General features: G+C 40.8%; 2 protein-coding genes across 3 annotated transcripts in view; both read right to left on the bottom strand.

Moving 5' to 3' along the window:
- Positions 1-10,348, bottom strand: part of LOC139569983 (calcineurin subunit B type 1-like) — a 34,651-nt gene extending 24,303 nt beyond the window's left edge. The window contains exon 1 of the mRNA XM_071391395.1: positions 10,133-10,348. Within this exon, the coding sequence (XP_071247496.1) occupies positions 10,133-10,135 (3 nt within the window). The 5' untranslated portion in view covers positions 10,136-10,348. The remainder of the gene's footprint in view (positions 1-10,132) is intronic.
- A 1,657-nt stretch (positions 10,349-12,005) lies between these two features.
- cnrip1b (cannabinoid receptor interacting protein 1b) lies at positions 12,006-21,824 on the bottom strand. Of its 2 annotated transcripts, XM_071391391.1 has the most exons (3): positions 21,496-21,824; positions 19,399-19,543; positions 12,006-13,527 (listed from the first exon to the last, which is right to left on the bottom strand). In XM_071391391.1, the coding sequence occupies exons 1-3, from the start codon at positions 21,666-21,668 to the stop codon at positions 13,363-13,365; spliced, it is 483 nt and encodes a 160-aa protein (XP_071247492.1). In that variant the 5' UTR covers positions 21,669-21,824; the 3' UTR covers positions 12,006-13,362. The 2 variants fall into 2 exon arrangements, 1 of the variants encoding a protein (XP_071247492.1); XR_011673986.1 differs by lacking the exon at positions 19,399-19,543 and having other exon boundaries at positions 13,413-13,527; positions 21,496-21,611.
- Positions 21,825-24,158: the final 2,334 nt, after the last annotated feature.

Below are 24,158 nucleotides of genomic sequence, written 5' to 3'. Positions count from 1 at the left end.
AGCCAGAGCCGAAAGAGAGATGTGTGTGTAGAGTAGAGGTCGACCGATTATGATTTTCCAACGCCGATACCGATTTTTTTTATAACATTTATTTGTAATTATGACAATTAAAACAATACTGAATAAACACTTATTTTAACTTAATATAATACATCAATAAAATCAATTTATCCTCAAATAAATAATGAAACATGTTCAATTTGGTTTAAATAATGCAAAAACAAAGTGTTGGAGAAGAAAGTAAAAGTGCAATTTGTGCCATGTAAGAAAGCTAACGTTTAAGTTCCTTGCTCAGAACATGAGAACATATGAAAGCTGGTGATTCCTTTTAACATGAGTCTTCAATATTCCCAGGTAAGAAGTTTTAGGTTGTAGTTATTATAGGAATTATAGGACTATTTCTCTCTATACCATTTGTATTTCATTAACCTTTGACTATTGGATGTTCTTATAGGCACTTAAGTATTGCCAGTGTAACAGTATAGCTTCCGTCCCTCTCCCCGCTTCTACCTGGGCTCGAACCAGGAACACAACGACAACAGCCACCCTCGAAGCAGCGTTACCCATGCAGAGCAAGGGGAATAACTACTACTGCAGAGCCTCTGGTGTGAAATCTGTCACAAATGCAGAAGAACTGCTCATTGGTGTACATTCCACCCATTTAAAACACAACAGGCTTTTATCTGGTTTGTTACAATGTGGGGCAGAATTCCTCAGATAGTCATTCAGACTATCTACTTTCTATTATAAATAACGGCAGAACAAGCAAAAGGAATGGCAAATAAGACTGGCTGCACAGCCTATGTAACACTTCTACATCTGGAGAGAAAGGTGACAGAGCTAGAGAGGTGTTTGTCAGACCATGTGACGTTCTGAAAATCAGTCTGTATTGTCCGAACAGCCTACAACCTATTATGACCCTCTATGGAAAGACGAGACACTCACGATGGTGTTCTCCGTTTTGCTCTATGACCTCAAGTGGCAGGAAACTCATCTGAATTCGGTACAGCCGATCTGTGTCTGTAGCATCCAAACCGTCCGGGCAAAACTCTAATATGACCCCCTAATATGACCCCCTAATATGACCCCCTAATATGACCCCCTCTGTGCAAAGGTGAGACTCTCATGAACATGTACTGTACATGTTTTGCTCTAGGATGCTCACAGGCCTCACAAAACTTGTCTGAAGCTCCGCCGGTACCAGTTAAAAAAATGAATGGAAGTACAGTATATATGTACAGTATATATGGGGACAGTTTAATGCCAAAAATATGGGGTTAAATACATGTAAAAAAAAATAAAAAATCCTGATCTTTCTATATCTCTCAGATATAGGAGAGACACTTCAGAACTGTAACGGCTTTCTTCGGTGGAAGGAGAGGAGGACCAAAATGCAGCGTGGTACGTATCCATAATATCGTTTAAATCGAGAATGAATACAAAATACAAAAATAAGAACAAGAGAATTAAGGAAAACCAACACAGTCCCGTATGGTGCAAACACTGAAACGGAAAATAACTACCCACAACCCATAGTGGGAAAACAGGCCACCTAAGTATGATTCTCAATCAGAGACAACGATCGACACCTGCCTCTGATTGAGAACCATACTAGGCCAAACACATAGAAATATAACGTACAGACCAAAACATAGAAAAACAACATAGATCGCCCACCCCAACTCACGCCCTGACCAAACTAAAATAAAGACATAAAAAAGGAACTACGGTCAGAACGTGACAAGAACAAATTTCCTTTTGATCTTTTTTGGGGTACTATCTATCTATTGTTCCATGCGTTTGAATAGGCTAATAGCAGGAAGACATGTTTTTTTAATCAAATAATTGTTTAGCTTTTTTTACATTTTTTTTTTTTTTTTTACTTCCAGGGATCTTAAAATAAAAAAAGTGCTAAATGATCCTTGGTACGACCTTCTTAAAACAATTCCATATCGCTTAGTACCTTCTTAAAACAATTCCACATAGCTTAGTAGAACCCCCCTCCCCTGGCTTAGACACGGCTTGGACTCTGATTGGTTAAATGAACATGTTGGGTAAAAAGGCAAACATGTCTCCATCATTCATTGAATCAGATGCCTCATCACAAAACCCACTGATATTGCCAACTACTTTAATGATTTATTAATTGTCAAGATTATCTAACTTAGGCATAAGTTACAACAACAAATTCTGAACCTACACCTCCATGCATAACTGACCAAATTATAAAAGACAAATATTGTAATTTCTATTCCGTAAAGTGAATGTGGACGAGGTGAAAAAAATGTGTGCTGTCTATCAACAATGACAAGCCACCTCGGTCTGACAACTTCGGTGGAAAATTACTGAGGATGATAGCGGACGATATTGCCACTTGTTACGTATACGCCGGGAGTCAGGAAGCAGGTGCAGAAGGGGAGTTTAAGAATGAATAAATGCAAATAAACAAAACATAAGACGCGTACAGAATATGAATCAAAACAAAACTACCTAGTGACTACTGAGGGCTAAATAAAGGGGGAGTAATCAAGGAAATAATGATGTCCAGGTATGCGTAATGATGGTGAACAGGTGTGCGTAATGATGGTGAACAGGTGTGCATAATGATGTTTGACAGGGCCGGTGGTTAGTAGACCGGCGACCTCGAGCGCCGGAGCGGGAGTAGGCATGACACCACTCCTATTATCCATCTCTTCAATCTAAGCCTACGGGGAAAGTGTGTGCCCTCAGGCCTGGAGGGAAGCAAAAGTAATTCCACTACCTAAGAACAGCAAAGCCCCCTTTACTGGCTCAAACAGCCGACCAATCAGCCTGTTACCAACACTTTTGGACAAAATTGTGTTTGACCAGATACAATGCTTTTTCACGGTAAACAAATAAAAAAACAGACTTTCAGCATGCTATTAGTGAAGGGTATTCAACATGTACTGCGCTTACACAAATGACTGATTGGCTGAGAGAAGATTGTGGGAGCTGTTTTGTTAGACTTCAGTGCAGCTTTTGACATTAACGATCAAAATCGTTTGTGTAATGGCTTTACATCCCATGTTATATCGTGGATTGAGAGTGACCTGTCTAACAGAACACAGAGGGTGTTCTTTAATGGAAGCCTCTCCAACATAATCCAGGTAGAGTCAGGCATTCCCCAGGGCAGCTATCTAGACCCCTTTGTTTTTTTAAAATCTTTACTAAATGTCATGTCACTGGCACTGAGTAAAGCCTGTGTGTCTATGTATGCTGATGACTCAACACTATACACATCAGCTACTACAGCAAATGAAATCACTGCCACCCTTAACAAAGGGCTGCAGTCAGTTTCAGAATGGGTGTCAAGAAATAAGCTAGTCCTAAATATTTCAAAAACTAAATGCATTGTATTTGGGACAAATCATTAACTAAACCCTAAACCTCAACTAAGTCTTGTAATGAATAATGTGGCAATTGAGCAAGTTGAGGAGACTAAACTGCTTGGTGTAACCCTGGATTGTAAACTGTCATGGTCAAAACATACTGATGCAACGGTAGCTGAGCTAGGGAGAGGTCTGTCCATAATAAAGTGCTGCTCTGCTTTCTTGACACCGCTATCAACAAAACAAGCCCTACAGGCCCTAGTTTTGTCATACCTGGACTACTGTCCAGTCATATGGTCAAGTGCCACAAAGAGGGACATAGGCAAATTGTAATTTGCCTACAACAGAGCAGCACAGTTTACCCTTAAATGTACACGAAGAGCTAACATTAATAATATGCATGTCAATCTCTCCTAGCTCAAAGTAGAGGGGAGATTGACTTCCTCACTACTATTGACATGTTGAAAGCTGTCCGTTTATACTACTAGCACACAGCTCAGACACTCATGAATAACCCACAAGACATGTCACCAGAGGTCTCTTCACAATCCCCAAGGCCAGAACAGACTACGGGAAACACATAGTACTACATAGAGCCTTGAGAACATGGAACTCCATTCCACATCATGTAACTCAGTCAAGCAGTAAAATCAGTTATTAAGAAAAAGATCAAACTAGACCTTATGTAACAGCGTGGAATGTGGAGACACACACACACATGCTAACACACACACATTTTACACACAGGTACCTATGGATTTTGTATTGTAGATGTGTTGTAGTAGTGTGTAATAATGTGTTGTGAAGTGTAATGTTTTAACTGTATGTAAATTGCCTTAACGCGCACACACACACACACACACACACACACACACACACACACACACACACACACACACACACACACACACACACACACACACACACACACACACACACACACACACACACACACACACACACACACACACACACACACACACACACAAGGTGTCCCCTCTGAGAAGCAGTGTTACCTCCAGTCCAAACCTGCTAAGGTATTTTAAGCAGCGAAGAGCAAGAGGCTACATGGGATTAAACTATTAGAATTTGACTTTCCCTTTTCTCAGAACAACACAACGCTAACTTGGCTACTTCCCTGGTGTTACATACATACATAACACTTACGGACAGCATCAATCCCATTCGAAAGACGTGGCGACGCACGCAACTAGGCCTGTTTTCAAAATAAAGGTTTACATCCGTTAATAAAAGAGAGCTATTTTTAGGATGTATAGAATTATGTGGAATGCTAGTTTAACCATAGGAGGTAAGGTCAGTCTCATTCCAAGACATGTGGCAAAGAATGATGTAACTATTTTCTAAATAAAGGTCTGTTTATAAAAGTGCTCAGGGCGTATGTAGCCCACACTGGTCAAATAAATACAGGTTGAGTGAGGTAAGGATTTAGGCCTACAGGAAAGGAGATTGGGAGTGGTTAGGATTATAGAATTACTAAGTTTAGGCCTCAGGTCAACTCTCTGGCATTTGGTTGTTTCAGAAGTAACACATCTTCTGTGTCAGAAATAACACGTCTTCTGTGTCAGAAATAACACATCTTCTGTGTCAGAAATAACACGGCTGGTTGTGTCAGAAGTAACACGGCTGGTTGTGTCAGAAGTAACACATCTTCTGTGTCAGAAGTAACACATCTTCTGTGTCAGAAGTAACACGGCTGGTTGTGTCAGAAGTAACACATCTTCTGTGTCAGAAGTAACATCTTCTGTGTCAGAAATAACATCTTCTGTGTCAGAAATAACATCTTCTGTGTCAGAAATAACGCAGCTGGTTGTGTCAGAAGTAACGCAGCTGGTTGTGTCAGAAGTAACGCATCTGGTTGTGTCAGAAGTAACGCATCTGGTTGTGTTAGAAGTAACACATCTGGTTGTGTTAGAAGTAATTTTTTATTTTACTATGCAAGTCAGTTAAAAACAAATTCTTATGTTCAATGACGTCCTAGGAACAGTGGGTTAACTGCCTTGTTCATGGGGCAGAACGACAGATTTTTACCTTGTCAGCTCAGGGATTCGATCTTGCAACCTTTCGGTTACTAGTTCAACGCTCTAACCACTAGGCTACGCGGCTGGTTGTGTCAGAAATAACATGGCTGGTTGTTTTGTTTTTCCTCTCATCAATAAACAAGTTGTGTTAATTAAGCTCACATCTTAATATGCCGCTTAAAATGTAAATGAAGCCTCTCAGAGGGCAGAGTTATGGAGAGGGGGACAGAGAAAGAGAGAGAGAAAGAGGCAGCTGGAGAGAGAGCGAGAGAGGGATTGATAGAGCGAGAGATGGGAGAGAGCGAGCGATGGAGAACGATCGAGACAGAGAAAGAGAGAGCCACCGATTGTGTTTTCTCATCAATAATGTATGTGTCATTCAGAATCAATTAGCACACAGCACAAAACACACGTATTGCATGATTAACAACCTGGCAGCACTGTTGGTTCAGCTGATGGGATCTCTACAGCAAACAAAGCCTAGCTAATCAGAAGAGATAGCTATCTGGATGAAGGGAACCCATAGGGAGAGGAAGTGTGTCTGGTCTAACTCTCCTTGTTATTTCTATGCCAGTCCGAACAAGCAGGAGTCGTGTCATCCAAATCACAATCAGGCCTTCACAACGAACGCCAAAATAAAATCTCCCGTTTTGACCGTATCTCATATAGTATATTACACATGGCAATTATAAGATAATATTGTAAATAGATGCAGGGCCAACTTCCATATATAATTAGCGCCATTAACACTCACCACCTGGCCTGACATCCGACATTACATACGTCAAAGGTCTGTGCAGTACACACAGGAAATGTATTTAAACAGATGACATGTTAGACTAACTAATGCAGAGAGCATGTATATTGATTAGACTGATTTTCAAGCACTTCTTTGTGGGGGGTTGGAAGTTGAAACTAAGTCTGCGTTTACACAGGCAGCCCAATTCTGATAGTTTGCCCAAATATTGGCAAAAAAAGCCTGATCTGATTGGTAAAAAGACCATTTAGTTGAAGATGATCAGAGTTGGCTGCCTGTCGGTCGTGGGTTAGTGTGTTCGATTCCCGCCGGGGTCGCCACACTAAACTGTATGCATGGACTACCGTATGTCACGCTGGATCAAAGCGTTACGGTGAGACTCTTTGGGTTAAAGCGTCTGCTAAATAGCACCATTCTTACTTTACTATAATGACTCATTTGATTACAACTAACCTGCTTGATTTGTTTTACTGAATAGTTACCATTTGCCATCGTTGAGGTATTATTTTGGCCCTCTTGTCTCAATGAATTGTCTGTAGCAGCACCAGTCAGAACATGATTCCTGGCTGCTACCACATGAATGGAAGAGAGCTAGACAAACACTGTGTGGACGGATTACGTGCTAATCTGAAAAGAATAATCTAAATATCAGCAGGCTAAATACTCTCACTAGCTAATCCTCTCATGTGTGTGTGTGTGTGTGTGTGTTTAGGGCAGGGTGTCAAACTTTACTCCTGAAGAAAGGTTGCAAACCAGCTGACTTTCATCCTTCCATCTGATGCTTCTGTCAGAGTTGGTGGATGGTGTGGACGGAACTGGTAGGGTTTGGGTGGGTGGTCCAGAGGGATTGGGTATAAAAAATAATAAATATAAAATAAAATGCCTGAGTGTAAAGTCCAAGTCTGAGGCACAGAGGTGAGAAGGCCTACACGAAGGCACAGAGGTGAGAAGGCCTACACGAGGCACCGTGACTGTAAAAGCTAGCTCTGGATGGTATATACTGGCTTACGTTTGGCCCGACTGTGAAAATGCTGAGATGCAGGATTGATCAATTGATTGCCAGTTGGACTGTTTGATACCTTTTAGGTAGAAGGTCTTCAAAGCTCATTGGAGAAAAAAAATAATAATCCAAGAACGGATAGCGTATACACCTTTCATTGGGCTACCTGGACACAAGAGATCTGCGTTTACACCCGGAAGCCCAATTCTGATCTTTTGCTCAATTAGTGGCTTAAGATCTGATCTGATTGGTCAAAATATCAATTAAGTGACTGAAGATCTGATGGACCAATTAAGTGGCAAAATATCAGAATTAGGCTGCCTGTGTAAATGCAACCTTAGCTCCTTCTAGAAGCAGAACCCATTCTAGAACCCATTCAATGCACAGTTATCATACTATAGCCAAGATTTGTCCAGAGGTGCATGTTTCATTAGTTGACCTGGTTTCATGAGATCATATAGGCCTGTTCACAATTGTATTAGCTCCTTGCGCTAGAAGGAATGCAACAGTTATGCTAATAAATCCTGTGTGAGTGGGCAGACATGCACTGACAGGCACCACAGGGAGCGTCTCCAGGCAGCCAGGCAGGATGAATCATGACTTGTGCTGGTGATTAGCCACGTCTTTTATCTCTTAGTTTAGTGCTACCCGGCTAGCGCTCAGTCGATATGTATGTATGTGGGTGGTGCTCGATTGCTAGGCAGCATACGGTCCCTATATCAGGTCATTCATGCTTAAGCAAGTGCCGCCGTCCTCCTTGCACCCCACCTCTGTCACTCACAACCCAGAGTAGCCTAGCCGTGTAGCCTCCATCGATGGGGTAGCCTGTTGGCTGGCCTACACTGCTACCAGTACAAACACTGAATAGGCCTTATTCCATAACATTTTTACATGCATAAAATGATCTACACTATATATACAAAAGTATGTGGACACCCTTTCAAATTAGTGGATTCGGCTATTTCAGCCACGCCCGTTGCTGACAGGTGTATAAAATCGAGCACACAGCCATGCAATCTCCATAGACAAACATTGGCCACAGAATGGGCTTACTGAAGAGCTCAGTGACTTTCAATGTGGCAACAAGTCAGTTCATCAAATGTCTGCCCTACTAGAGCTGCCCCGGTCAACTGTACGTGCTGTTATTGTGAAGTGGAAACGTCTAGGAGCAACAACGGCTCAGCCGCAAAGTGGTAGGCCACACAAGCTCACAGAACGGGACCGCCGAGTGCTGAAGCGCGTAGCACATAAAAACAGTCTGTCCTCGGTTGCAACACTCACTACCGAGTTCCAAACTGCCTCTGGAAGCAACGTCAGCATAAGAACTGTTCGTCTGGAGCATCATGAAATGGATTTCCATGACAGAGCAGCCGCAAACAAGCCTAATATCACCATACGCAATGCCAAGCGTCGGCTGGAGTGGTGTAAAGCTCGCCGCCATTGGACTCTGGAAACGTGTTCTCTGGAGTAATGAATCACACTTCCCCATCTGGCAGTCTGACGAACAAATCTGGGTTTGACGGATGCCAGGAGAACGCAACCTGCCCCAATGCATAGTGCCAACTAAAGTTTTATGGAGGAGGAATAATGGTCTGGGGCTGTTTTTCATGGTTCGGGCTTGACCCCTTAGTTCCAGTTAAGGGAAATCTTAACGCTACAGCATACAATGACATTCTAGATGATTCTTTGCTTCCAACTCTGTGGCAACAGTTTGAGGAAGGCCCTTTCCTGTTTCACCATGACAATGTCACCGTGCACAAAGAGAGGTCCATACAGAAATGGTTTGTCGAGATCTGTGTGGAAGAACTTGACTGGCCTGCACAGTCAACCCCATCAAACACCTTTGGGATGAATTGGAACACACAGCCAGGCCTTATCGCCCAACATCAGTGCCCGACCTCACTAATGCTCAAGGCTGAATGGAAGCAAGTCCCTGCAGCAATGTTCCAACATCTAGTAGAAAGCCTTCCCAGAAGAGTGGAGGCTGTTATAGCAGCAAAGGGGGGACCAACTCCACATTAATGCCCATGGTTTTGGAATGAGATGTTGGACGAGCAGGTGTCCATGTTGTGCTGCTGCCATGTTGTGTTGCTACCATGCTGTGTTGTCATGTGTTACTGCCATGCTATGCTGTTGTCTTAGGTCACTCCTTTTGTAGTGTTGTGTTGTCTCTCTGGTCATGATGTGTGTTTTGTCCTATATTTTTATTGAATCATTTTTCTTTTTCATCCCAGCCCCCGTCCCCGCAGGCCTTTTGCCTTTTGGTAGGTCGTCATTGTAAATAAGAATTTGTTCTTAACTGACTTTCCTAGTTAAATAAAGGTTAACTAAAGATGCTAGAGCTCGAACGCGCGACAGTAGCTCAGTCACACTGTAGCAAGACGAAATGAAAGGGGGTTATAGAATGTTGCAACACCAAGGCTACATGCTTCGGTCTTTTCTCATCCCCCCTCCTTGATTTGTTCATGTCTAGTCCTGCCTGCTAAATGCAACGTATACACCACGTAGTCTTATTTATAAAGCAGATTACAGCAAATTAGGGTAGGCTACAGATCTGTCAAGATAGCCACTCACTCACGGTCAGGGGAAACAACATGAAAGCAGAACATGTAAATCTCCTAGTGTCGCACAATATGTTTTTTTCCAACATGTTATGATAGAGAGTGTTGACTTGTATCTACTTTACGACAACAACATAACGCTGGATATACAGCGTAGACAGGGTTACGACTGGGAAGGGCATATCTCGGCCATAGCACTGCCCAATAAACAGAGGCAAAATTGGCAAGGAAAGCGTTTCCTCTTCCCTTGCGAGGGAGGTACGGTTTCGTCTCACTCTCCGACACATATAACACCGTAATAACACAACAAACTGTCAAAAAACCGTAGGCTAAAGTCCCTCTACCTGCAGATATTTGACTATATTTACTGTTGCGTTTCTCTGTCGTTTGGTGGGTAACAATAAGAGTCGCGACCGTTTGCTTACCATATTGCCGGTTGGATGACGAAATGTGTTGACCCGGAGATGTGAACGGAATGGGGAAAAAACTATATAAAAGGGGGTTTCGCTATTACAAAACACGGCGCTCGTGATATTCAGGTTCTTGTTTACTTTTTTAACTAGATCCTCTCTCTCTTTTACCGTCGGTTTCACTGCAGTGGCACAGGGAAACCCGCAGGGCGGGTCAGTAACGAGGAGGAGGGACAAGGTAGGTGTGGAGGGGGATGAGAGGGGCCAGCAAGCAGCCTACATTTCTAAATAAAAGTCCATATGTTTTAAAGGGAAAGTTCAACATTACTTATTTGTTTCCTTACTTTAGAGCAGTATATGGACAAGGGAAGACTGCAATTCATGCTTTGGGTCTAGCCACTGCCAATCTTCCAATGTAGCCTACCCCAAATAAAAAAATAGATTGGGTTCTGCCAATGTTCAAGGGCACAATGGAAGGACAGCTCACATGCACACTCCTCTCCCTTCCCTGCTATGTGAAACAGATCACTTTTATTTTGAAGATCTCAGCACATCCTCAACGCCATGTTGTGGATTAATGTTGCGTTCATAACAAGTGGGAAACTCGTAAACTCGTAAAATACTAACATTTACAGTCCATCCGGGGAACTCAGCTCTATTTTTTTCTCCTCCAATGTCTGTTTGCACAAGTGCACCACTCAGTGGTGGAAACTGTGCAGTGCATTCAAGAATATCCCCATTGTCCAGACTTACTGTTGGGCTACCGCTATTCTTTGACAGTAGCCATAAGGGCCCTGTGGATGTCGTGTCCAGTCCCCCCATCGCTTTCGTTTTGGACAGGGGGTCCTATGGGCTTTATCATCCAGCATTGACCCCTAAACTTCTCACATGTCCTCTCGAGTGGCACAGCCATCTAAGGCACTGCATCTCAGTGCAAGAGGTGTCACTACAGTCCCTGGTTCGAATCCAGGCTGTATCACATCCGGCCGTGATTTGGAGTCCCATAGGGCGGCCACACAATTGGCCCAGCGTCGTCCGGGTTTAGCCGCGGTAGGCCATCATTGTAAATATGAATTTGTTCTTAACTGACTTGCCTAGTTAAATAGATGCTAAAAATACAAATTCTGTCTAATCTCACATAGCCAACAGCAGAGCTGATGTAAAGTGTCTAATATAACACACTGTGTATATATAATATCAGCCATTTAGAAGAGCCTTTTAACCTCCAAAAACGTACAGTCACGCATTTTTTAAATGTATTTAACCAGGCAAGTCAGTTAAGAACAAATTCTTATTTACAATGACAGCCTACCGGGGAACAGTGGGTTAACTGCCTTGTTCAGGGGCAGAATGACAGATTTTTTACCTTGTCAGCTCGGGGATTTGATCTAACAACCTTTCGGTTACTGGCGCAACGCTTTAACCACTAGGCTACCTGCCTGCGGCATGTATTCTTTTTATGGGTGGTCCCAGCGCGAATCAAACACACAATCCTGGTGTCGCAAGCGCCGGTCTCTACCAACTGAGCCACAGAGGATCACAACATTATTACGCATCCTACTTAAAGAGTGCATGTTCATGCAAGATTCATGACAGCAGAATGTTTTCATACTTCATTTCCAAGGCATGCAAGTCCCCAACCTCATACTAGAAGCTATGGACGGATACATAGCATGCTCCTTTCATGTTTTCTTAGACTGTAAACCTAAGAAGATTTTTTATTTATGTTTTTTTTAAAAAAAATAAGAAGCAACTGACCCAAAACCACAATTAACTGGGTTGAACTTTACTATATTATAGGGTATAGAAATGTCCAGGTATTAAGAAAATAACAACCTAAGATTTACTTGTTTCCTAGCATTCAAATGACAAACAAAAAGCACACAAATGTCTTCCCAAATATATTTACTAATCAAATACCTCCACAAAATGTTACAGCTACTAGGATTTAGATTAAAAACATATCCACAATCTATTAAAGATGTTGTAACATTGCACGGTGCTCTGATAATTAAACAACATTTTGTTGCATTTTCGCTACATATCTCATAGTAAGTTATATTGTTTAAAAATATATATATACTGAACAACAAAATAAATTCAACATGCAACAATTTCAAAGATTTGACTGAGTTGCAGTTTGGCCCTAATCTGGCCCTAATCTATGGATCTCACACTTTACATGTTGCGTTTATATTGGTTTTCAGTATTGATAGTGTTTTCCCAACTAATATAATAACACTTTTAATTTGACAAAAATAAAGAGAGAAATAAGATAAGTGCTGGCTAACAGCTTGTTACAGATACATGATATTCTGAGGATCGATTTTTGATTAGTCAAAATCAGCCCAATTCAAAAATAAGATAATTTCATGAATTAGTCAAAATATTTTGTCAAATCTAATAAATGTAAACACTCACTTCTACAGATGTCCTATACTACTTGTACTCTGTCGACACATGGGAAAACGACACATGGGACAACATTTTAATTGAACAAAAAAAGCTACAACTATTTTTTTTAAATTAAAACCACTGACTGCTCATTACAGTACTTTAACACACACAACATCTGCACATACAGTGTACATATTAACATACTGCCTTCATGGATACACACACACACACACACACACACACACACACACACACACACACACACACACACACACACACACACACACACACACACACACACACACACACACACACACACACACACACACACCACATCTACACATCCATATTAACACACTGCCTTCATAGATATAAATAGATAACACACACACACAAGCACTCCATGGAACAGAATAGACCTGAGGGTGAACATTATGCCACAACAGACTGAGGAAAAGATGTTTGGGTTAACAGTTTCACTAGCAGTCAGCAAATTATCCACTTTGAGGGGTTGCACGCTGGCTACAGCTGAAACACACAGAAGCTGCTTGTCATCCATCTCTCATTTCAGTGACATCAGGGTCGTGTTCATTAGGGCACACCGTAGCAAAACATTTTACAACGGAAAACTAAAACAGGCATTTTTATTGGCTAATTTCAGGTGAGGCGTTTTCCTTTCTGTTTTCCTTGAGTTTGCCTACAACTCCAGCACCTGCGGAAAGCACCTGGAAGTGCGTGTGTTCTTCAGCTTTTGTAATTTCAGGTAGTACCGCCCAGTTTCACTACGTTAACTTCCGTTTGGTGCCCTAATGAACACAACCCTGATGCTGTCTGTGTTGGTTGGTCCATCAGACGAACAGCTCCTTGTTGACCCACATCAGGCTGCGTGTCTCGTTGGGCTTGCACTCGTACTCGATGCTGTTGAAACTGTTGCCCCCCTGGCAGTGGTCCCTCTTGTTGTAGTTGTAGTACTTCACCTGCCACACCACTTCAAAAGAGCCCACCTCTGGGAACTGGGAGGGGAAATATTGAGGTCTGTCAGAGTTAATCAGTTAACTCAAGTTAACGTTTTGTCATTTTAGTGCACACATTTTTTTTCTTCGCGATTGTCTGAAAGAGTTCAAAATACACTGAAAACATCCCAAAATACATCATCTATACAGCTAAAAAAAACACGAATGCGATGTCAAAACAAGTTGAGAATAAAGAAGGTGTAACAGCCCTAAAAATAATACATTTACATGTTAGTCATTTAGTACATTCATCTTAAGGTAACTAGGTGAGAGAACCACTTATCACAGTCACAGTTAGTACATTTTTACTCAATAAAGTAGCTAGCTATAAGCAGTCATATCTAGTAAGAAAAGACAAATAATAATAATAAACATAAACAGACGCACTGCTTCAGAGCTGTCCTCATGATTTGCATCATGAACAGTTGACGCCTGGTAATGAATATCCTGCATGTGTAATGGGCTATAGGGATTGTTGTGAATGTGTTCATATGGATCATGCATAGCCTGGTTTCCAGATCTGTTTGTGCTGTCTTGCCCCAACACCTATAGTCATGGCATGACAACGCCCATAGGAGTTGGCTATACCACACAAACAGATCTGGGACCAGGCTAGATGATGCAGATATCAAACAGATCTGAGACCAGGCTAGATGATGCAGATATCAAACAGATCTGGGACCAGGCTAGATGATGCAGATATCAAACAGATCTGGGCGCAGGCTCTATGATACAGATATTAAACAGATCTGGGACCAGGCTATATGATGCAGATATCCAACAGATCTGGGAGCAGGCTCTATGATACAGATATTAAACAGATCTGAGACCAGGCTATATGATACAGATATCAAACAGATCTGGGACCAGGCTAGATTATGTAGATATACAGAAATGAAGTCTCAAATAGCCACCTGCCCCTTTTAATAGCCGGGCAACGGCCCACATTTCAGCAAATCAACGCCCGTTTCAAATTAACGCAGGGTCTAAATGAATTGTTTACGAGGTCAGCATTAATTATCCTGAATTGTTTGCAAGGTTTAATTTGTTACGTTAAATCATACAGTAATGACTCTAAAAAATGATGTTACTCATCTGTTTTTATCACCAGGAAGAAACTGCTAGCCATTGGCTGCTAAGAGTGCTGCCAAGCAAAAAACAGTCAACAACTTCGGGAGTACAGACCCAACAAATCGTCCGATCGCCCTCTAGTGACAAATGTAAAAACTACCGAAAATGCACAGTCAAAGAGGATAACCTTTTTTTTTTTTCTTACTGGTGGCATATTTTTTATAATTTTTTGTAATGTTTTATGTTGCTAGTTTTCTTTTACAATAAACAAAAACATACATAGACATAAACAATAGACAACTTGTCATGGAAATAATTACATTTCCTATTACCACGTCAACTACAGTTTCTATGCATTTAGTTTTCCATGTGGGCCAATTTATCGGTGGATTCTGAAAAGCTATCCAAGGATTAATCCATAGGGATGTGTTTTTAGTGAGTGATACTGGTTCTTGTAGAATACGTTTGACTTTTTTTCCATATTTTTATAGTGTTCTTAACTATGAAGTTGTTCAGACACGTGAAAATATATTCTCGGGAGCAGCAAGTGGCATCTTCAATAATAACCCATTGTCCCTCTCTAGTGCATTTAACAATATATCGCAAGTAAAAGCCTTGGGTGGCAAGTTGATACAATTCCAAATCTGGAAGGTTAAAACCACCCTCAGATTTAGGGACATATTTCCAATTTATTCTATGAATTTTATTGCCGATATGAAGTCTGTTATGGCCGAATATACTTTTTTAAAGAATGTCTTTGGTGAGGTAACTGGCATTACCAAAAATAAATGGGAGCCATGCCATTCTAAAGAGGTTAATTCTACCTGTAAGATGTATGGGGAGATTGTTCCATTTAATTAGATCTGCTTTCATATTGTTGAGTAATGGGATAAAGTTATCTTTATATATTTGTTTGTTGTCACTTATTAAGTATCCTTAGTATTTAATATTTTTTGTGGTCCACTTAAAGAATTGCTGTGAATCATGAGTTATTCTTTTTCCCATTGCCATTTTTTCTGTTTTTTCCCACGTTAATTTTATATCCTGAGATTTTAGAGTATTCCGAAAATATTTTTAATAAGGGGGACATTGAGTTTTCAATATTAGTCAATTATATCAGGATATTGTCTGCAAATAAGTTAATTTTATATTCATGTTTACCAATACTGATACGTTTGGGTCCTGTCTATCTCTTTCTGCTAGTGGTTCAATTGCCAATGCAAAAAGGAGTGGGGAGAGATGACATCCTTGTCTCGTGCCATTTTCTGAAGCTATTACACCAGATAGTGTATTGTTTGTGTATATTATTGCTTAATGATATACTCTTTTTATGAAGTGTATTATTTCAGCTGGAAAGTTAAATGCTTCCAAAGTTAAATAAAAAGGGCCACTCAAGCCGGTCGATAGCCTTTTCAGCATCAGCAGCCATTATTGATAAATCTACATCTTGTACTTTAGCGTATTGTATTATACTGAAACATGTTTTTGTATTTGTTTGTAAGTGTCTATTTTTAATAAACCTTGTTTGATTATTATGTATCAAGACATTCTGTTGCTTATGGGTTTTGTTATTATTTTATTGTCGCAATTTATTAAACATATGGGTCTGTAATCTGCAGAAACTCTGCATATTTTCCTGGTTTTAATATAACTGAAATAACTGTTTGATGCGTGGAACTCAGAAGCACTGAATTGATTGACGTGTGTTGTCATTTGATTAAATAGGGGCGCTACTTTGTCCCAGAATACCATATAAAATGCAATGGGAAAGCCGTCCATCCCTGGTGCTTTGTTGTACCAGAACAGTTGCTAATATTTCATTTTGGGCAATTTCCTTCTTTTTTTTTTACGCGAACCTAGCTGATAGTTGCTACAGGGTTATTGATTCTAGGAAGGCTACAGGATCATTCCAATTGTTATTTAACTCTGATTCATATAGATTTCATAGAAGCTTTTAAAATTGTTATTAATAGCATTGTTGGTCCTAATTAAAGTACTTGTATCCTTATCTTGTAAATTATAACTGCTTTGGCATGTATTTGTGTTGTGAGGGCTATTTTTTGCCATTAAATAGTATGCTATATTTGAGTTTAACCTGTAGTTGTTGGCTCAGATTTAACTTTTGCCAAGTATGAGCTTATCATACCCCTAATGTATGCCTTAAAAGCATCCTAAATTATGTTGGAGGTTGGCTTTTCACTCTGTCTAAATTTGTAATGACAAAGGTGTTTATTTTTTTATTCACGTATTTAATAGATTTTGGGTCTTGAAGATGCGCTCCATATTCTGTCAATAAGTGTATTTTCTGTTGGTGTAAATAAGCATGATACAGGAGAATGATCCGATATCACTATATCATAGATTTTAGAACCCAGTAAATTGTTGAGTGCATTTAAAAAAAAAAAAAAATGTAGTCAATTCTTGAAAAGCTTTTCTTACTTTGAGAAAAAAGAGGTAGTCTTTTGTCGTTGGGAATAATAATCTCCAGTTGTCCTGTAAAATATTTGTATAGATTACATTTTTCAGTCTCTTTGGAGGCTCCTTGAATTTCCCTTTTTTATTTGCTATGTCTGACTAACTTGCTAAATGCTTGATTTAGGTCACCAGCTAAAAAAATGGTTATTGTCTTGGTTTGATCTAATATAGCTTGAATTATAGCTAAAAAAACACACCAGGTTTACCCCTGCGGGGGATATACAGTGAAATCAATGCGTATTTATCCCCATTTAAGGTACAATCCAAAATTTGAACATGTCCTTCTTTGTCCGTGTGCTGGGATATAAGGTAAAAGGGTGTGTTCTTATTTATCAGGATGCCTACACCTCTGCTGTTACTACAGTAGGTGGCAGTATAGGCCTCTCCAACCCAGCTCCTCTTTAAATATTCAATGTCTCCTTTTTTGAGGTGTAGCTCTTGCAGGAAAACCACATCTGCTGACAATCTAATTAAATGTTCAAAAACCTTATGCTTTTTTTTTGCCATCATGAAGCCCGTACACATTCCATGTAATCAGTTGGATTTTGTTGGCCTTTATTTGTAAAGAATTAAAGTTAACCTTGTCTGTTCCATCTGTCATTGAAGAACCAGATAAAACATTTTAGCAGACGTACGTCTTATGAGGGCAGTGGACATCCCATGGATATGGAAGAGTCATAGTATAAATACAAAGTTATTGTATACATTATACATATAAAATATGTGAACATGTAGGCTGAGCAAACGTTTAACAGAGAACACACAAAAAACATAAAGCAAATACTTCTTTGTACTTTGAGGCGCTATGCCTTTATAGGGATTGAAGCTCCTACTCCCTTTTTCTCAGACACATTTACACCCAATTCATACATCGACTTACTCGTCTCCTTCATTCACATGCAGTACAACATATACCCTATGCATCCACACATCCATTCTCTCCCGACCTCCTCATACTTACCCTCCCGCACACTCCCATTCATATGCACAGATACACTTACACCCACACCCACCCATAGAACAGATATTGACATACAGTATCGGTATGTGCATGAGCCTCCCAGTATAGAGGCATACTAAGACAAACGAAATGTGACACAGTGAGTAAATGATAAAACGTTATTGCAGGAAACAATTTTTTTTTTTTTTAAATGCCGGAACTGAATGCTGAAATTAAACAATTAACTATGCAAATGAGCAAAAGCTGGCTTAGCTCTAATAAACGTATTTTGTGTTCAGTGATTTAAGCAAATAAATTCCCAAGCTATTCATTTAAGTTTTAAGGTATTTGTAATGGGACTGGTGAACTGCTCTGAATGAACTTATCTACTTGTTATGTCTACTAGTTATTTGTTTTGTTTACAAGTTAATTGTTTTGTAGACTAGTTAATTGTTTTGTTTACTAGTTATGTCTGTTTGTTAATTGTTTTGTCTACTTGTTAATTGACCCTTCGCTAATTCCCGCCCCAGAATTGTGGGCAACCAATCACAGCGCTCCAATGGATAACAAACTCACAATTAAATCGCATGAAAGCCAGTGAGGGCTAAAGCAAAAACAGAGTTTTCTTCAAAAAGTACATGTTTAAATGGCTAAATAATTTAACAGTTTGTTCAATTATTTTCTACTGTACTTGCTAACAGGAGTAACGTTACTTGCTACTGTGATTCCTGAGCCTGTTAGAGTATTTATCTAATCGCAAATTATACTTGTGTTACATTGTTTGCAAGATAAACTGGTTAGCTCTCAGTCTCATTGACCATCAAACGTTGCTAACGCTAGCTAGCTAGCCACTTAATATAACTTGTTTTCTCAAAATGTATTTTAGCTAGCTAAGTTAACATGTTATGAATACAACTCCCATCTGCTGTTGACATCAGGATACGATTTGAGAGCACTAATTAGCTCCAAAGTGGTTATAGCTTTAACAACATGTAGACATGGTGAATTGAGAGCCATTCAGTGGCTAGCTACACTATAAACGTATTTTTACTAGGTTCCCGTGAAGTAATTGTAATGACAGTCCACCACAACACACCCAAGAGTTTCCTTATTAGCAAGGGGTAGTCTGTGTTTCATTTCATTGTGTATTAGAAACACAATCCCCTCACAAAGATCTCAAATTTCGCCAGTAGTTGAATGAGGAATTGGGCTTTCTGGGAAAATGTTGTTTGAGGTTGCAACAGTAACCAAGGTGGGCGGGGCTAAGCGACGGGTCAATTGTTTTGTCTACTTGTTCATACATTTTTTTTAAATGTAAAAGTACTTTATGTCTGTAATCCCAGGAAGACTATACCTGTTGTCATGTCATAATTTGCCTTTATTACCTGCAAACTGATCTGTACAGCTTGTCTGTCTCCACTCTTGGTGTGAGTCATGCCCTCTGTGTTGTAGACGCCAGTGTAGACTACAGACTGGGGGTCTCTAGACTTCTGCTCCAAGGGGAAGATGACTCCGCCTACACTCATAGTGCTGAAGACAGGACAGGACCATAACAGTTACATCACAGACAGTACTTTTGTGACCGCTTGACTGGGGCAGAGGTTGGGGGGGGGGGGATCACTGGGGTTGTTTGACATTGTATCCGACAGTGCAGGAGACTGCCGAATGACTGCCCTACAAATCACCTTGCATCATAAGTAACTACTCATTATTATTTGTAGATGAATCAGACAAAGGAATGGGTGGATGAAGGGGTGTGGATAGAGAGGTGAAAGACAGATCAGTGTAATTTATCAGTCCATAATAAATGAAATTATAAATTACAAAGACAGGAATGAATAACCAAATACAGAAACACATTTGAGTGCATGTTTAGCCTACTACTGTAGAAACTGCGCAAAAGAACTAGGTAGCCTTCAACCATGCTGGTCTCTGTCAAACATGCTGGAAGCCTAATGTCACACATGCTGGAGGCCAGGACAACAACCTCTTCCCTCAACGTCAGCAAGATATAGGAGCTGATCGGGGACTACCGGAAACGGATGGCCGAGCACGCCCCCATTCACATCGACGGGGCTGTAGTGGAGCGAGTCGAGAGCTTCAAGTTCCTAGGTGTCCACATCACTAAGGACCTACTGTATCATGGTCCACTCCAAACACACCAACACAGTTGTGTAGAGGGGCAGGAGAACACCTATTCCCCCTCAAGAGGCTGAAAAGATATGGCATGGGCCCTCAGATCCTCAAAAACTACAGCTGAACCTCTTGACTGGCCGCATCACCGCTTGGCATGGCAACTGCTTGGCATCTGACCGTAAGGCGCTAAAGAGGGTAGCAAGGAACGCCCTAAAAAAATGTCAAACTCAAGCCACCCAAGTCATGGACTGTTCTCTCTGCTACCGCAAGGCAAGCGGTACCGCACGGCATGTATTTGACCAAAAGGCTCCTAAACAGCTTCTACCTCCAAGCCATAAGACTGCTGAACAGTTAATCAAATGGCCACCTGGACTATTTGCGTATAACCCACTTTTTGTTGTTGCACTGACTGTCTTGCATTGGCTCAATACCCACGCACTCACACATACTACACGGACACTACAACACACACACACACACTGCTGCTAATCTGTTTATTATCTATCTGGATTGCCTAGTCACTTTCACCCCTACATACATGTACATATTACTTCAATTAACTAAATTACTTCGTACCCCTGCACATTGACTCGGTACTGGTACTCATTGTATATCGCCTTGTTATTGTTATGTTATTGCGTTACTATTACATAAAATTAGTTTTGCCAATTTTTCTTACTTTAACTCTGCATTGTTTGGAAATGGCTCGTAAGTAAGCATTCCTTGGTAAAGTCTTAACGTTACGTATTCGGCATGTGACAAATAAAATTTGAATTGAATCGGTAGTGGATTTGACACAATCTGGCAGCGACTTCTGTCTCCCTGCACCTACCGGACACAAACCCTAACCTTAACCTTATGCATAACCCTTACCTTAAATTAAGTCCAGAAAAACGTATTCTTGTTTTTATACATTTGTAGGCAACGATATAGGCCTTGCCAATTTAGACTGCAGTTTGACCATCTAACGTTAGTGGGAACTCTAACCGCGCACCCTCTCACATAACTCCAACATCGAATCACAACCTCCTACGGCTTGTGTCTTGTCAATGTTCTCAATGACCAATTTAATTAACCTATAAATTAAATTAGATTAAAGCAGCGACATAATATCCACGGGTTGTGATCTTTGCCAAGAGAATGTGCCGAATTATATTCTTCACACTATGAAACACTGAGTTAATATAATAAAACAGAGCAAAAACATAAACAGGCAGTGATGGACAGTGACAGAATATTGTTTTCCTCAACAGAGAAATTGTCACAATTTAACCTATTGAAGTGGATAGACATTATATGGCCTGATGCGCGACCGCCTGTAAACATTTCCCCCCAACCATACTTACGTTGCCTCTGCAGCCCCAGGTTTGACAACCACTTCAATCTTGTACTTTGACCCCGTTAGCAATTTAATCGTCCTGGTTTGGCCAAATCTCCCACCGTCCGATTTGAAGAACACGGCACTGTTATTTGGTAGCATTTTCAATGAAATTCCGATCTTGACGATTGCGATAGCCATTCTTGGTGAGGTATGCGTTTGTGTTCAAATCCAATCCTACCTGAGTGAACAGCAGAGATGCGCAGATGTGAAAATGCGGCCGCACGCTGAATTCCAACAGAACGATTGATGTAGAATATTGTTGTGACGTGAAAGCACGGGTTTACAATGTAAAAACTCACGGCAGAAGGCAGAGCCTAAAGTAATTTTCACTGCCCTAGCGCGTAATCCCATGTACACACACATAATCCTCCTATACATGCAATCTAATGAGACAAAGATAAAATATTAGTTCTAAACAACAACGCCTTCAGGAGAAAAAATAAACCTGCATTATGTTAGAGTGGACTAGAGGACAGCCAAGCCCTGGGAGACCAGAGTGGACTAGAGGACAGCCAGGCCTTGGGAGACCAGAGTGGACTAGAGGACAGCCAAGCCCTGGGAGACCAGAGTGGACTAGAGGACAGCCAAGCCCTGGGAGACCAGAGTGGACTAGAGGACAGTCAGGCCTTGGGAGACCAGAGTGGACTAGAGGACAGCCAAGCCCTGGGAGACCAGAGTGGACTAGAGGACAGCCTGGCCCTGGGAGACCAGAGTGGACTAGAGGACAGCCTGGCCCTGGGAGACCAGAGTGGACTAGAGGACAGCCAGACCCTGGGAGACCAGAGTGGACTAGAGTACAGCCAGGCCCTGGGAGACCAGAGTGGACTAGAGGACAGCCAGGCCCTGGGAGACCAGAGTGGACTAGAGGACAGCCAGGCCCTGGGAGACCAGAGTGGACTAGAGGACAGCCTGGCCCTGGGAGACCAGCGTGGACTAGAGGACAGCCAGACCCTGGGAGACCAGAGTGGACTAGAGGACAGCCAGACCCTGGGAGACCAGAGTGGACTAGAGTACAGCCAGGCCCTGGGAGACCAGAGTGGACTAGAGGACAGCCAGGCCCTGGGAGACCAGAGTGGACTAGAGGACAGCCAGGCCCTGGGAGACCAGAGTGGACAAAAGAAAAAAGACTAGTGTTGTTGAAAAAATCTGTTCTTGTAGTCGAGAAAACTGCTAATCATTCACCCAGGCTTTATTCAATAGTGACCTGCGCAGGGGAGACCTTTTCTGGACGCAGCCAGCATTGGACTCTCTTAGACACAAATACATTTGAGTTTATATAGGCAAGGAACATCTGGTTTAGATCAATATTCTCTTTTCTGCTGAGTTTTCTTGGCCAGCTTATCTATTATATACGACATACATTTAGGTGTCCAAGTGATATACAACACCCCCCCCCTCCCAAGTCTTCTCCATGCTCTGAGGTACAGTAGGGTTTGGCCATAGATTTAGTTTCTTAATTTGTAGCATACATTTCTTCATTTGTAGCATACATTTCTTAATTTGTAGCATACGTTTCTTCATTTGTAGCATACATTTCTTCATTTGTAGCACACATTATGTTTATCATTTGTAGAATACGTTTATCATTTGTAGCATACGTTTATCATTTGTAGCATACGTTTCTTAATTTGTAGCATACGTTTCTAAATTTGTAGCATACGTTTCTTCATTTGTAGCACACATTATGTTTATCATTTGTAGAATACGTTTATCATTTGTAGCATACGTTTATCATTTGTAGCATACGTTTCTTAATTTGTAGCATACGTTTATCATTTGTAGCATACGTTTCTTCATTTGTAGCATACGTTTGTCATTTGTAGCATACGTTTATCATTTGTAGCATACGTTTGTCATTTGTAGCATACGTTTATCATTTGTAGCATACATTTCTTCATTTGTAGCATACGTTTCTTCATTTGTAGCACACGTTACGTTTATTCATTTTGTAGCATACGTTGCGTTTATTATTTGTAGCATACGTTACGTTTCTTAATTTGTAGCATACGTTTCTTAATTTGTAGCATACGTTTCTTAATTTGTAGCATACATTTCTTCATTTGTAGCATACGTTTATCATTTGTAGCATACGTTTATCATTTGTAGCATACGTTACATTTCTTCATTTGTAGCGAACGTTACGTTTCTTCATTTGTAGCATACGTTTATCATTTGTAGCATACATTTCTTCATTTGTAGCATACGTTTCTTAATTTGTAGCATACATTTCTTCATTTGTAGCATACGTTTATCATTTGTAGCATACGTTTATAATTTGTAGCATACATTTCTTCATTTGTAGCCTACGTTACATTTCTTCATTTGTAGCGAACGTTACGTTTCTTCATTTGTAGCATACGTTACGTTTCTTCATTTGTAGCATACGTTGAGTTTATCATTTGTAACATATGTTTCTTAATTTGTAGCATTATGTGGAGATTTATTTCCATCTATTGTACAGCAGGGTGAGCTGGCATTTGCCCTAACACTTTTGATTCGCTTCATTGTTTGTCAACTTGTGCACAATTAATCTGTGCTTCAGTCTGATCAACTGTAGCCTAATGAACACAACCACAGCTGCAGAGAACCGAGAGAAGCCTATGCACTCTGGTCCCCTCTGGCCAGGGG

Source organism: Salvelinus alpinus, chromosome 3 (genome assembly GCF_045679555.1).
Source record: "Salvelinus alpinus chromosome 3, SLU_Salpinus.1, whole genome shotgun sequence".
NCBI classification, from domain to species: Eukaryota; Metazoa; Chordata; class Actinopteri; order Salmoniformes; family Salmonidae; genus Salvelinus; species Salvelinus alpinus.
The sequence above is the reverse complement of the archived record's forward strand: the minus strand, read 5'-3'. Positions and strand labels throughout refer to the sequence as shown.